We start from the raw sequence: 13810 nt of genomic DNA, 5'->3' as shown, positions 1-13810 counted from the left end.
ATGGGATGATGGAACAGAAACAACCCCTTTAAACGGTCTTCTAAATGGTCAATGGCCTCATCGCATATGAGGAGTGGGAACCGTTTCTGGGCAGCTGCCTTCCACAAAGGCTTTTATTAGCGGGGAAAGGGGAGACCCCCCCCCCAATACAAGGGCTCTATGGAGGACACAACTGCAGAATCCCTGGCCCAGGTGAGTCTTAATCAATAAGGAGAATCCCTGTCCCAGGTGAGCCTTAATCAACTCATAACAAGAGTTCCCTGGGAGAAAGGTGTGCAGGGATCTCTGTGGGCCCCTACAGGCCAGAAAGCTCTGGGGAGCGGCAGAGTCCGCCCAGTGCTGTCCATCAAGGGATCCATGGGACAAAGTAACTCACTATTATTATTATTAGATTTATTTCCCGCCTCTCCCGACAGGCTCAAGGTGGGTCACAACAACTAACCCCATTAAAATTCCCATTAAAACATCAATCTACTAACATGACTGCTAAAAATCCCATCCCTCCCCCAATTATTAAAGAGGTGAAGAGGAAAGGATAGGGGAGTAGCGTACACTCCAGCTCCCGGGGGGGGGGGGAGCGATGTCCCTAGGGAATGCCAGCACTGAGAGCCTCCAGCCTCAGACTGTGTGCAGACATGGACTGAGTTGCGCCAACTTGCATGACGTTAACTTACTCAAAGCAGTAGAATTTGAGTAAGATTTTCATTTCTTACTTCTCTCTGTGATGCCACAGATGAGTCACAATGGAAAGTGTCAAATTTAATGCCAACCAAATAAATTCCAGGATATTCCCTCGTTAAAGATGCCTGTCGTTTATGCCCCATTAAAGGCCCAGGTGACATCCTCAAAAATCCCTAAAGATAGACCCCCTCACCTTGGCAGAGATCCCATGCCACCAAGGGGGAGAAGGCACAGGCCCTGGTTACACCAGGCAATGTTAGGGGGGTGGGCAGGGATACATGGGAAGAGACAGTCCCTCAGAGACATGGGTCACAGGCCTCTTCAGTTTCAGAATGCACCCCCTGATCCCCTAAAAGCACTTCAAGACCACCATGATCCCAGAGACGGCACCTGCCGCCTTAGTGGAATCTGGGCCGGAAGCTCTGCCTACACAGAGCCATCAGCATTCAGCTGCAATTTGCTCCTTCTCCCGTTACCTTTCATCCGCTATTTCAGCAGGTCCCACTTTGACATCTGCAGGGCTTTTCTGTAACTTGTCATTCTCGAGGCGGCCATACAGATCTAAGATTTCCAGCTCAAAGGCTTCCGTGATCTTCTTCTGCGCCTTGTACCGGCTCTCCACTGCTTGGAGCTGGTCTCTGAAGTGGACAAGAGGAGGCAGCCTTGATGTGCTGCATCATGTTCCCTCTGAGCCAGTGTAAGAACTTCCCCTTCGGGAGTCAAATTTCCTTCCCGGCAGGTACCTTTTTACAGCACACAAAATTTTAAGGTACCCAAGTGAGCAGGAAGACAGGCACAGGCAGAGGCGTCCAGGAGGAGTGAAGTCTGGAATACCCAGAAGGGAGAGCTGCCTTTATGGAGCCGAGGCAGGCTCACGTTGTGGGACAGCTCCTGCCTGGCACATGCAGGCTGTAATCTGCCTGCTTCTTCCCTCTAACAGAGATCCCCCCCCCCCAACTGACGACACCATGACTTGCACACTCCACTTCCATCTGCCTCCATTTCAAAGCAGACAACTGCTGGCTTTAACCTTGCCAAACACAAATGCTCCCAGTCCTACCTGGCCTGAACTTTTACTTCCTCCAGGTATTTCTTCTGCTCCAGCAGGAGATGGTCTTTCTTGGCGAGCTGAGATTCCAGTTCAGCGAGGCGTTTCTGACACGCGTCCAGTTGCTGGCTCTGCTGCTGAAGGAAACCCCGGGCTTTTTCCAGGTCTTTCCGGAAGGCTGCCTGCATGATCTCTACCTCCTGAAATGAGAGGGGAACATGCAACGTTGGCGCTTATTCCATCCACTTGCTCTCCAGGCAGGGCCACAGACATGGGGCCAGCCAGTTACAGGGCTTGGTGGGACAGTGCCGGCAAAAAAGGAGAAGAAAAGCCCCTTAGAAAAAAGGCTTCTTGCAAAATGGAGAAAGCAGGAACAGTGAACAGACCTGTGAACAACTGGAAAGAGTGATCTGGAACAGAAAAGGGAACACTGCCTGGGGCAGGGATGCTCTGTCTTCTTGGTGCTGGGGGGTGGGGGTGGGGCTTCTGGAGTTCTGGCCCTACTGTGGGGGGACCTCTTGAGGGTCCCTGGGCTTTGGCCACAGAGTACTGACTGGATGGGCCGCTGACCTGACCTCTCCTGTTCTAATGATGAAGTGAAGATTGCTGTCCATGATTTAGTGCAGTATCCTGAGCAGGGCTGTATTCTCTCCCTGCCTCGACTGTCAGCTGCTCAGAGCAAGTATTAATGTCAGTCGAGGGAAAGGCCAGTGCAGGCAGAGATGCCGGAAAGCTGTGTGCCCCTCCCTGGGAAGGTGGAAGGGCTGTTGCAGGGACTGGGGAGAAGGGGAGTCCTTGGTGAAGCTGACGCGTCTGCTTTAGCATTCATACCCGATCTCTCTGCCTCCGCTCCTTTGCCCTCTTCTGTAACGTTCCCTGTACAAATGGCCAGAACTATTTCCTGTCCGCATTCTCTGAACCCACTACAGCTTCTATGCAGTCTTAATCTTTCCATCGCCCCCAAACTGTGGTCTGATGTGGAACGGGATCAACAAAGGTAGGAAGGTGAGTCCCCGTCTCTTCCGATGGGAGCCTGGTTTTTGACACAGCCCTTGCAGTGCGGTTGGCTGGGATAGCAGGGGGCCGGCCCACACCCCATCTCTGCGACTTCTGCTCTCTTCTGCAAGAGATGTACGGACACAGTTCACTGCTGCTTGCGAGCCAGAAACAGGCTGTGTGGATTAGCCTTACAAACATAGCTGGGCGCTGCCATCTTCTTCCCAGTTCTCGCCCCAAAGGAAGGGATCTTATACATTTGACATGCAGGACAACCCGGGGCTATCGCTCCCCGACACAAAAACACTACTGCAAGGGAGTTGGTGGGGAGGTGAAAGAGAACAGCAGCTGGACACTGGCCCAGAGACATTAAGGCAGTTGTTCCTACTGTCCACCTGAGCTACCTCTCAGGGCTCCTGTGATGATCAGACAGAACTCCTCAGCAGAAAGGGGAAAGTGGCTTATGTCAGGGGTTGTTCTGCAAGCTGTATGGTGCAGGAGATATTAACAGCCTAGTTCTGTCTGCATCTGTACTACTGCTGCTTTCCCACAGGATTTTCTGAGTGGCCACAACTCACACAAGCCTACTCTGCAGGGCTATCAAGAGGATCGTGTGAGGGGAGAGGGATATCCAGGTACACCTGCCTTGGAAGAACGGAAGACATTAATTTTTTTCTTGATACCGGCAGAGTTGCAAGTGATATGGATCTCCAGAGCTTAGCTACGTAGGAACACAACCACCCAATGCAGGAACATCGCTTGTGGTGTGTAGATTGCAGGAGAGAGTTTGTGATTCAGACGCATAAAGTGGACTGTGACCTTTTTCTGGGAGATTAGAAGAGTAGGTACAGAGACCACACACCCATCCTATTTAATCCACAAAGCCCACAGATGAATCCAAACAAGGCAAAGGATAGGGGAAAACATTCGCTTCGGGCCTCATGCAGACCCTCTGGTGAAGCTGAACTGGTCTGAATCTGGCCACTGTGTGGGCCAAGAGCAATCCCAGTGGGAAGGGATATTTCACGACCCTCAGCCACCAATTAAGGCTTAAGGAGATGGAGCCTCATCCCTGCTGAGCACCTTTTGGCGGGAGGATTGCCATTCTGAGGTCAGAAAAGGAACATCCTGGGAGACTGAAGGGTTCACCCGTCAGGCAGGTGAAAGCCACCTACGTGTTGCAGAGGCACACACCTTAGGCGTGTCGGCATGCTTGTGCTGCAGCTGCTCCAAATATAACTCATTGACCTCCCCAAGGACCAGAAGTTGCCTGTTCAAAAACTCCATCTGCTGCTGGACAGACTCGCTGTTAGAAAGCTTGAAAGGGAAAAAAAGAAAAGAATACAGTGAAGTGAGACGGACACACCTCATCACACAGGCAGCGTTTGCTTAAACGCAAGACTGGTCCCCACCCCATAAGTGGGAGTCTTGCATCTGCATCCAAGTTACAGTTACGACCAGCGATGTTTTTCTCATGCCTACAACTTTACGGCTGGTTTTTTATTTTCTCAAGGAAGTAAATAGACATACAGAAAAAAAAGAAAAAAGGGGGATTAGACCTAAGATTTAGGGATGATTATTCATTGCGTAATAGAATAAAAATCTGAACTACCCGCTGGGGACAGGGGGGCCCCCAGAGCGAAAAGGAGCGTCACACCAAGTGTCCTTAGAAAGGGAATGGAGGGGCAGGAGAGAAACTTATAGCCCTGTTGCATGGGGTGGGGAGGCACACACACACACACACACACACACACACACACACACAGCTCTCCCAGCAGGCAACATTCAGTATCCAGCCAGCAGAGCTCCAGTGGAACAGCAGCACCCAAACCAACAAGGCCACTGGGTGGCATTCTGCGCGTGCCTGCCCATACTAAGGGAATCAAGCGAAAACGTCAACACAGGAAGACACGGAACACACAGGAGCCCTCATTCCACTTGCAGCCCTTCCGCTTCTGCGTGCAAAGACAGACAGGGCAGGCGCATGAGGTGGGATTTCAGCTCTCTCACCTTTTGGGAAACCTGGCTCAAGAGCAGCTCCGCGTGGCACTCCTTGTTGTTGGCCTTCTTCAACTCCAACCGCAGGGCGGCAATCACGGTGCAGCACTCCTCCAGCTTGGTCTACGGGAAAGGCCGCGGAACGTTAGGGCTTTGGATCCACCGGGGGCAGGTGTGTGCTCAGAACCCGGCACTATCCAGGCCTGGATTCCTACTAAGGCTCTTCACAAACAGCCCACAAAATTCCCCCCCCCCTTCACCAGAAGTCACAACTGCAAACACAGTTTATCTGCTTTATCCCCTAGGATGTCTGGGAGACCTGAGAAACAGTCCCCCCATTACAGTCGTTCGGTCAGACTTAAGGCAAAAGGAGCCCTCTCTTGTCACTTTTTATTTTTAAGTAGGGGAACCCCAGGGGGGAAAAAGTCAACAGCTGCAGACCTGCAATTCCTGGCTCTGGTTGTAAAACTCCTCCCGGTCATGCTGCAACTGGCGGATCTGGCTGTGGAGCCGAGCTACAACGCTGTCGTGCTCCTCTTGGAACTGGCGGTATCTGCCCTGCTCCTTCTGCAGACTGACCTTCAGGGACTGGATGTCCTTCTCCTGAAGCCGCAGCTGGTCTTTCTGTCCGGAACCAGAGATCGCAAGTCAGAGCTCATGCTCCAGCCTGCCGGCTCTTTTGCATCCACAAAGGCTTTGGAAAAGCAGCAGGCCACCTTGGGCTCTTCTGCAGCCCCAAGCGGCTGCACAGCGTGGCCTGAAAAAGTCCACTCAACGCAGCAGGAGACGGCAGGGCAAGATGACCGGCTGTATTCCGGTGCCACCCACTGAGGGGCCACCAGGCTAAAAACATGCTCCCCGCCCCATTTTCAAATCCTGATCTTTCTGCTCCCTGAGAGGCTGGATTCAGGAACTGTGTTGGGGAGGCAGAAAGAGCAGGGGACGGAGGGAGGCCGGCCTTCTGCCCGTGGAAAGCAGTGGCCCTTTCAGCTTCCAAGCAGGGATGCGCCACAAACCGGGTGGGGAATGTTGTCCGTCCTTCCCTGTTCCCACAGAGTGGGCGGTGGGGAGAGGCACTTCAGAGAGGGCATGACTGCCATTTTAAGTGAAGGGGGGGGAGGGTTGTCCCAGTACTTATTCAAATCAATGACATTTGAGTCCAGTCAGGCGCCTCTAAGACCAAACAAGCTTTATTCAAGAAATAAGCTTTCACGTGCAAGCACACTTCTTCAGAGAGCTTCTACTGAGAATGAAATTTGGTTGGCCTTAGAGGTGCCGCAGGGCTCCAACTTTATTCTGCTGCTTCAGACCCCAATGGCAACCCACCTGAAGTCTATTAAAATTGATGCCTTCCCCAACTGGGACAATAATATCCCTATTGGGCAAACCCTGAGGAGAAGAAGAGCCAAACAATTAACCCTTTCCTACTGGAAGCTTGCTCTACCTTTTGTAGCCCGATATACCATATACACTCGTGTATAAGCCAAGCTTTTCAGCACATTTTTCCACACTGAAAAAGCCCACCTTGGCTTATATATGCGAGTATATACAGTAATGGAAATAAAAGCCTGCTCCAGCCAGCCAATCGCTGCATTGCCTTTTTGCGAATGTGTCCTGCAAGCTGAGCTTGCTCTGTCAGTTTGTAGGACATCAACAGATTGACTGAGGGAGTCTGATTTTTTCCCCTTTTGCCTTCACTTCTTCCTCTTCTTAATCACTTCTTTCAAACTATTATTTTGGTTTCTGTGGGTTTTGGGGGTGTTTGGGATTTACTGTTTCTTTCTCCCAGTCTTCTTTTCTTCTTTTATCTGAGGGGCAGCATTGTTTGCCTTTTCCTCTTGGGATTATGTTTCTTTTAAAAGTTGATTTTTAGAGTTCTTTCAGTGTTCAGTTTTCAGTGTTTTGTACTAGGAGGGCACTGCAGTTGCAGTTAGAGTTGTCCTTTCTCCCACCTTGGTAGCTGTTGTACTTGTTTTAGTGGGCTGCCACCTTTGGGTACTGTTGTTCTGCTCTGGTTTACTGGCCTGGGGGGCACTGTTCTCCTGCCAGAGCTGTTCTTACAGAGCAGTTCTGTCAAGAGCTCTCTCAGGGTGTCTGGCATCAACAGAGGAAGGGAAGGAGATTGTAAGCTGCTTTGAGACTCCTTTGGTTAGTGAAAAGCAGGGTACAAAACCTAGCAGCTTGACTTTTCTGTGTTTGTTGGGGGGGAGGCTGGATGGGAGAGCCTGTGATGATGGAGCATGGATTAAGCGCTTAGGCCACCCTGAGCTCCTTCATTGGAGGTCAGTAGGGTAGGTTCCTCCCTTGCTTTCTGATGCTATGAATGGCAGTGAAGACAGCACTTTGTATGAGAACAGCAGCAGTGATGGTGATGACTGCAAATAACCTCACGCAGCTACAGATGAAGCTCTGTTTGGACATACAGATTATGAGGAGGAATCCAGTTTTGAAGGATTTTAACTCTTGTGTTTTAGCTTGGTTACTGATTGAGCTAAGGTTTTTGCACTTTTAAAGTTATCGTTGATACCATATTGTTCTTGTTGATCCTCTTTTGCACCTACAGAGCTAGTTTACTGGCTTTCTTTGAAATAAATATTCAAAAACATTTAACCTAATGTAAATTTACCAGTAGCTGCTGCATTTCCCACCCTCGGGCTTATACCCGAGTCAATATGTTTTCCCTGGTTTTGTGGTAAAACTGGGTGCCTTGGCTTACAGGCGAGTATATACGGCACTTATGTTCTGAAGATGTGTGCATGCCTAAACCCAGAATTAAAATGTGTTGGCCTTAAAGATGCTCCTGGACTCAAACTTTGTCCTGTGGCTTCAGACCAACATTGCAACCAACCTGCATCTCCTTTGGCTCTGCTTCCAATATCTGGATTTCTGTGGTCCCATTTTGCAAATGGTAACAAATACGGCAGAAGAATTAATGTGTGGAGAACTAATGAAGGCCCAGCCACTCTGCCTAAGAAATGCTCCAGACTAGAAAAAACGCACAAGTGGTCCCTGCTCTTCTGGCTGCCTCGGCCCAACGGCACCAAGTCCTGCTTTTGAGCGAGGAATGATTACGCGAGGCTGCTCAGGCCCACACGGTGCGACAAGAAGTGGGCCACAAACAGCGACATGACCATGAGAAGCCCACATGACTCTGCATGGAGAGATCTTGGCCTGCGTCCTCCCTGCAACCCCAAGGACTAGCTTTCCTTTTTCTTTTCAGTTCAAGCCAGAAGCATCTCATGAAGCCCATCTGTGCTTGCAGCTGACACTTGAAAGCTGTGCAGAAACAACTCATTGAGTCCCAACCTTCATAGAATCATCAAGTCAGAAGGGATCTCCAGAGTCATCCAGAGTCCAACCTCCTGCCCACCCACAGTGACCCCAATTCCATGTCCAGATGATGCCCCCCCCCAAACAAACAAACCAACAAACAAGCAATAACACCAGAATCCCTGGCCAGTCTGGTCAGGAGGAAATTCACCTTCTGACCCCAAAGTGGTGATTGGCATTTCCCTGGGCATGCAAGAAAGACAGACAGAGCCAAGCCCTGATACATCCCTTCCACCCCACCCCCACTCACAGAATCAGCCTTTCTGTCAGATGGCTATCCAGCCTCGGCTTAAAAACCTCCAAAGAAGGGGAACGCACCACTTCCCAAGGAAGCCTGTCCCAGTGAGTAATTGTTCTAACTGTCATGATTTTCTTTTGGTGTTAAGCCAAAAACTCTTTTGAATTCATTTCATCCCCTTGGTTCTGATCTGATCCTCTGGGGCAACAGAAAACAACTCATTCACAACTTCCATGTGCAAAAACATCCATAAAAGGTTTTTGATGCCTGATTCCCGAGTGCAAGGTGGTTTCCAGGAGACCTAGCAAAAACACAACACACAGGAATTGCGGGCCAAGGGCTGCCTGAGACCCCTTCCTAGTTCCTGCTCACCATAGCTGCGTTGTGCTCCTCCAGGGCCGCTGCTTTGATCACCTTCCGCAGGAGCCGCCGGTTCCGGAGCGCATGCTGCTGCCTTTTGAAGCGCTCATACAGCAGCTGGTTGTGAAGCAAGAGCAGTTGGTTTCGCAGAGTGTGGATCTCATCTGAAGGGGGAGAACCTGCAGGGGCAGCAGGGGAGGGAACAAGGGGAGAGGCTAGCAGAAAACCACCACCCAAGGCCCCTCAGGCCCTCTGGCAGGAAGCAGCATTAGCCAAAGAACATACATAAGCTGGAAGTTACGTTCAAAATTTTACATGCACCATTTTATGCAGCGTTCAAGCACTTTAGACTTGCTGCCGGCACCCTCTTCTTTAATTGTGGGAGGGATAAAATATGAAGCCCCACTTGCCCAGCAGATCCTAAATGGCACTACAGTGCAGAAGAGCAATCAGTGGCCCTTCCAGGATTTAAGGCCACTTAGCTGGGAGGCTGGGAGAAGCATATTCAGACACGGGTGAACACGGAGCTCCGCAAAGCCTGCTTACCTCCAAAGTGAGTCCAGTCAGCTGACTTGCTTGGCAAGGGCAACCTGGAAAGGAGAACAAAAGGCTGCTTTATTCTGGGCTGCAGGGAAGGGGCTGAGCGGCACCGAAACACGGTCAAGGATTGAGAAATCAGGTAGACCTTTGGCAAGGAGGGAACTGCGGAGGAAGACAGAGGCAGAGGTGGTTCCCTGAGCACTTCTGCAGCCATCAGCGCCTGGACCTTGGGGTGGGTTTAGCTGGTGTATTAATGAGATTACAAATTCTGTGTTGGAGCTGTTCTCCCTGTGCCACGAGTGAAAATGAGCGGGGCACAAACAGCTCCAATCCAAAAAGAGAGAGAGAGAAGAAAAACAGCTGTTTTTTATACTCCGCTTTTTAATCCCTGAAGGAATCGGAAAGCAGCTTTCCCTTCTTCTCCCTGTGAGGTAAGGTGGGACTGAGAGAGAACTGCTGTAAAACAACTGGGACTGGCCCAAGGTCACCGAGCTGCTTGTATGTGGAGGAGTGGGGAATCAAGCCTGGTCACCATTCTTAGCCACCAGACTGTGCTGGCTCCCGAAACATAATCCCCGTAGACTGCCTAGCTTCAAAATCCAAGTGGAGGAACCGGCTGCTTCCCCCCGCCCTGGCACATTCAGTTGCTCACTTCAGGGAGAAGATCTGGATAAGCTCCACCTCCCCTCCCATCCCAGGCAGAAGCAGAATAACTGCGTGTGTTTCGAGCACACTGCTGTGAACCCCCGTTGCCATCCCAAACAGTAACCCAGCAGTGGAGAAAGAAAAGCCATGGCTCAGCGGCAGAACAAAAGCTCCCAGATGCAACCCGTGGCACCTCCGGTGAAAAAGGTCAGGGGGCAGGGAATGGGTGAGACCTCCACCCGCGACCCCGGAGAGCCACTGCCAGCCTGAGTGAACAATACTAACCCTGAGACCAGGCAGCTCTACATCTGGACTCTAAATTTGTTCTGCTGCTTCAGACCGACGCGGCTTCCCCCTTGAAGCTGATAGACCAGGTTTCGTGAGAGCTCCCCAGGGGCTCCAGGGCCTTTCCCAGATGTCCCGGGGGTTCACTTCCCCTGTTGCGCTACAGGCCAAGTCTCTTTCTCCACAATGGAAATGACAACTGACCAACTGATCGCTGGCTGGCTGACTGGCTGGCCCTGCGTCTGGTTTCCACGCCCACTTCTCTGAAGGGTTCCCCCAAGTTATGTCAGAGATCCTTCCATGGTCAAAAGGTTGGAAAAGGCTGTGACTGACAAACAGCCCGGTTCCATATAAGACACCCCCACGGGTTTACCAATTGTCCCTCCCCCTGCCCCCCACCTCTCCCCCATCCCCCAACCCCAACCCTGCATGCAAAAGCCAGGCTAGGAAATCACGCTCAGGCTCTTAACCTACGGGAAGCAGGCCACAGCCGGCAGCCCAGTCCCTGCCCTCGGAAGCAAGATGGGAAAGTCCAACACAGGCCCTGCTGCCCGCTGAGCCAGGCGAATGGAAGTGCCACTCACTTGTTGAGCTCCTTGCTGTGGGCGTCTGCTCCGTGCTGGATGAGCCTGTCCAGCACCTCCATGGGGGAGGCGGCAGAAGCCCCATCTTCGTCCGGGCTTCCCTTAGCTCTCCTCAGCAGCTCTTCTGTCTTTCTGCTGACAAAGAGGCAGGCGGTCTTTGGCAAAGCCACCTCAAAGAGGTGCTCGTAATGGGGGGACTGCTCCCTCCCCAGCCCTGGTCTCCTGCGGGCCGGGATCTTGTAAGGGCTGGGGGTGACAATGCTCGTCTCTGCAGAGGCCCGGCTTTCCCTGTTCCCAGCAGGATGGTCTTCGGCGTCTCGCCCGGGCCGGTCTATGGGCGTGAAGGCTTGCCTCGGCGTCTCCCTTGCAGTCTCCATCCCGGATTGGTCCAGACCAGGCGTCACGGGGTCAGAGTTCAGGATCAGTCCCTGCGTGCTGGAGGCTGCCGACTGGGATTTCTTCTGGGAGACGGAAAGACTCTCGTTGAAATGGTAAAAAGGAGAGTCAAATCCTCCCCGAGGCACCACGGGCTCAGCCTCTGCTGTGGTGATCTCAGAGATCTCTTTCGATATGGCATCTGTGGAGAAGGAGTCAAGAGAAGCTCCGCTTACACCAGGCTTTCTCAACCGGGGCTTTGTGAAACCCTCGGGTTTCTTGGTGGCCCTGGAAGAGTTGCCCAAATGGGTGGGAGTCAATTTTGTATATATTTTAGAAAATGTTAAAACATTTATCAGGTGATCATGTCAACACACTTCCCTTCCCAGAATGGTGAATGATGGCCCTGGAGGGGGTGGGAAGGGGAGGGACCCCGGGTGGGCATGTCCACAGCAATGCTCCCCAAGCATATTCTGCACGACCACATCACTTCTGGGGTTCCACAAAGCTTCAGGGTTTCTTAATGGTAAAAGTTGAGAAAGGCTGGCTTATACTAGAGCTCTCTTGCCATGAGAGCTAGAAAACTTGCTTGAAAAAATAAAGAAAACTATGATTCTTGGGAGGCTGAATTCTGTGTTCCATGCTCCAGCCCCACAAAATCATAGCGCCTATGGCTGATGCCATGACTACAAAGACAGGGCAGCCTTCATCTCCCCCTGGGAGGAGAGTGTGTGCAGTTCTCATGAGCTGCTTCCACCTTTGGAACAGAACAGAACACATCCTTCTCCCAGCAGTGCTGCATTCAAGGCTGCAGCATCCAGATCGCTACCTTCTTCTTTGTCCTTCTCGACGCTGTCTTCCAAGTCTGCCAAGTCCCCTAAGAAGTTAGGAAGATCGCTTAAAGTTACAGAACTTTTGCTACCATGAGAGTCTGTGGGGAGAAAACAAAGAAAGAGAGTGAGGCTCAAGCCACCAACACAAGGACCGTCACACCATAAAGCCAAATGCCCCCCCCCTCCCCGACCCTCTTCTCTAATGACATTTGCCCAAGGACCTCTTCATTCCCAATTGGGTTTAATAAGGAAGCTCGGCAAAGAAGAAAAGAACAAACGACAGAAATTCCTTTTCTGGTGGAAAGCCCTGTGGAAGGAGCCACTGAAGCTTCAAACAGGAGCTCAGTGGGCTAAATCAGAGCTGCCGCACATCTGGCCACCGTTTCAGGGAGGGAGGAATAGCGACATCAGCCGTGGCAGTATTTAATGCTGAGCAGGGATCTTGCTTCCTTGATCCCCAGCCTGAAGTCCTAGTCCAGCCTTATGGAGCCTGCAGGCCCCATGAGAATTCTGACACAGCACGGGGAGGACAGCCACGAAATGGCAGCTGCAGAGTACCTTTGATGGTGAAGATCCTTGTGCCAGCATGGCAGCAATGGTCTTTAAAATCTGCCGAGCCAATCGAAGTCTCCAATGGTCAACCTGAAGCCATGCTGGCCAGAAGGCCCACTTTGCCCTTGGCGTGCCAAGTGAAAACCAGGGGGAGAGCCAACAACTGCACGCTACTCAACCACGGCTAAAGGGTGGCCAAAGGTGTCGTGGATGAAGACTCCCCCAAGAAGCCGGCTGAGCTGTCAGGTCATCGAGACTAAATGGTGCTGCTACATTCGCAGACTCTTCCTCACCTCCTTTCATTCAGAATGCCACTGTGCAAGCTCCTTGGGCAGATGGCCTGGAATGCATTCTAGTCAGTCGGACATTAAATCTTGCTTGACCACAAGGGGCACAGAGCCTCCCGATTGCCTGCAGCTTCTCACATCAACAACACTCAGAGGCAGAAATGGCCTTGGCTTGGCCAAAAGTGCAGGGGAAGGAGGGGCCACAAGGAGGGATCTGCACTCCTCAGTCACATGCCCCTTTTGCTCCAGGAAGGCAACCCCCCCCCCCAATCCTGTCATTTTACTGGCCCTACAGTGCAGCCACAGCACCACCTCTGCTCAGTCAAGCTGATTAAGGAAGAGGAAGCAAAAGAACATTGTCTACCTAGAGCCTTCATGTTGTTGAGGACAGTGTTTTGTTGCCGGGGCAAGGAAGGCCTCCCGTGATCCAGTCTGTCCTCCTAGGAGAGAGGGAAGGTCTTAGGCAGCAGTTGGCACACGGATTACAACACGGGCCGTTGGTCAAGTGGCACACAGGGCCCGGTTTCCCCCCTTGAAGTGGAAGGCATGGCCAAAGAGGGTTATTGTGAAAGTCAGAGCAAAATCTACTTGCTCCCTTGGCTGGTCAGGAAGCTTTCCCCTTGTGGGGACAGGCAGTTCAACAGCATCAGTGCACTGCAAGACCGAAAGATGAAGCTACAGATAACAGGAAGTCGCCCTTCACCCAACAAGTCACGGACACATGGAATTCCCTGCCGCAGGAAGTCGTGGCAGGGACAAGCACAGGCAGCGTCCAGAGGGGAGTGGACAGACAACTGAAGCAGAGGTCCATCAGTGGCGATTCACCACCAGTCTCAGATGGAAAACTCTGATTGGGGCAGTGAGGCTCTGCATTCCTGGTGCTCGAGAAGGAGCAGAGGGAAGGGCTGCTGGAGGAGGTCTTGGGCGGGGGGGGGGGCGTCTTAACAACATACCACGAAAGAGCTGTGGTCCAATGCAGCAGCAGGTACCTTGCACGCGGAAAACCCCACAGAAGACAGTTTCCCCATAATGCAGCCTCAGCAGCTTGCCCAGACCTG

The 13810-nt window shown here is 51.9% G+C and overlaps 1 protein-coding gene across 8 annotated transcripts in view; it reads right to left on the bottom strand.

Moving 5' to 3' along the window:
• The window catches only part of TSC1 (TSC complex subunit 1), a 56235-nt gene that overhangs the window by 3302 nt on the left and 39123 nt on the right, over positions 1–13810 (bottom strand). For 7 of the 8 annotated variants that reach the window (XM_077306716.1, XM_077306713.1, XM_077306714.1 and 4 more), the window contains 10 exons: positions 13117–13192; positions 11910–12011; positions 10706–11282; positions 9198–9241; positions 8664–8830; positions 5165–5347; positions 4736–4846; positions 3920–4042; positions 1742–1929; positions 1158–1319 (listed from right to left, as the gene is read on the bottom strand). In XM_077306716.1, coding sequence (XP_077162831.1) covers positions 1158–1319; positions 1742–1929; positions 3920–4042; positions 4736–4846; positions 5165–5347; positions 8664–8830; positions 9198–9241; positions 10706–11282; positions 11910–12011; positions 13117–13192 — 1733 coding nt within the window. Of the gene's footprint in view, positions 1–1157; positions 1425–1741; positions 1930–3919; positions 4043–4735; positions 4847–5164; positions 5348–8663; positions 8831–9197; positions 9242–10705; positions 11283–11909; positions 12012–13116; positions 13193–13810 lie in introns of those variants that run through there. The other variant, XM_077306719.1, reaches the window with a different exon arrangement.

The sequence above is a fragment of the Paroedura picta genome, chromosome 12 (assembly GCF_049243985.1).
Source record: "Paroedura picta isolate Pp20150507F chromosome 12, Ppicta_v3.0, whole genome shotgun sequence".
NCBI lineage: Eukaryota > Metazoa > Chordata > Lepidosauria > Squamata > Gekkonidae > Paroedura > Paroedura picta.
Note: the sequence above shows the minus strand (reverse complement) of the source record. Positions and strands in the feature narration are given on the sequence as shown.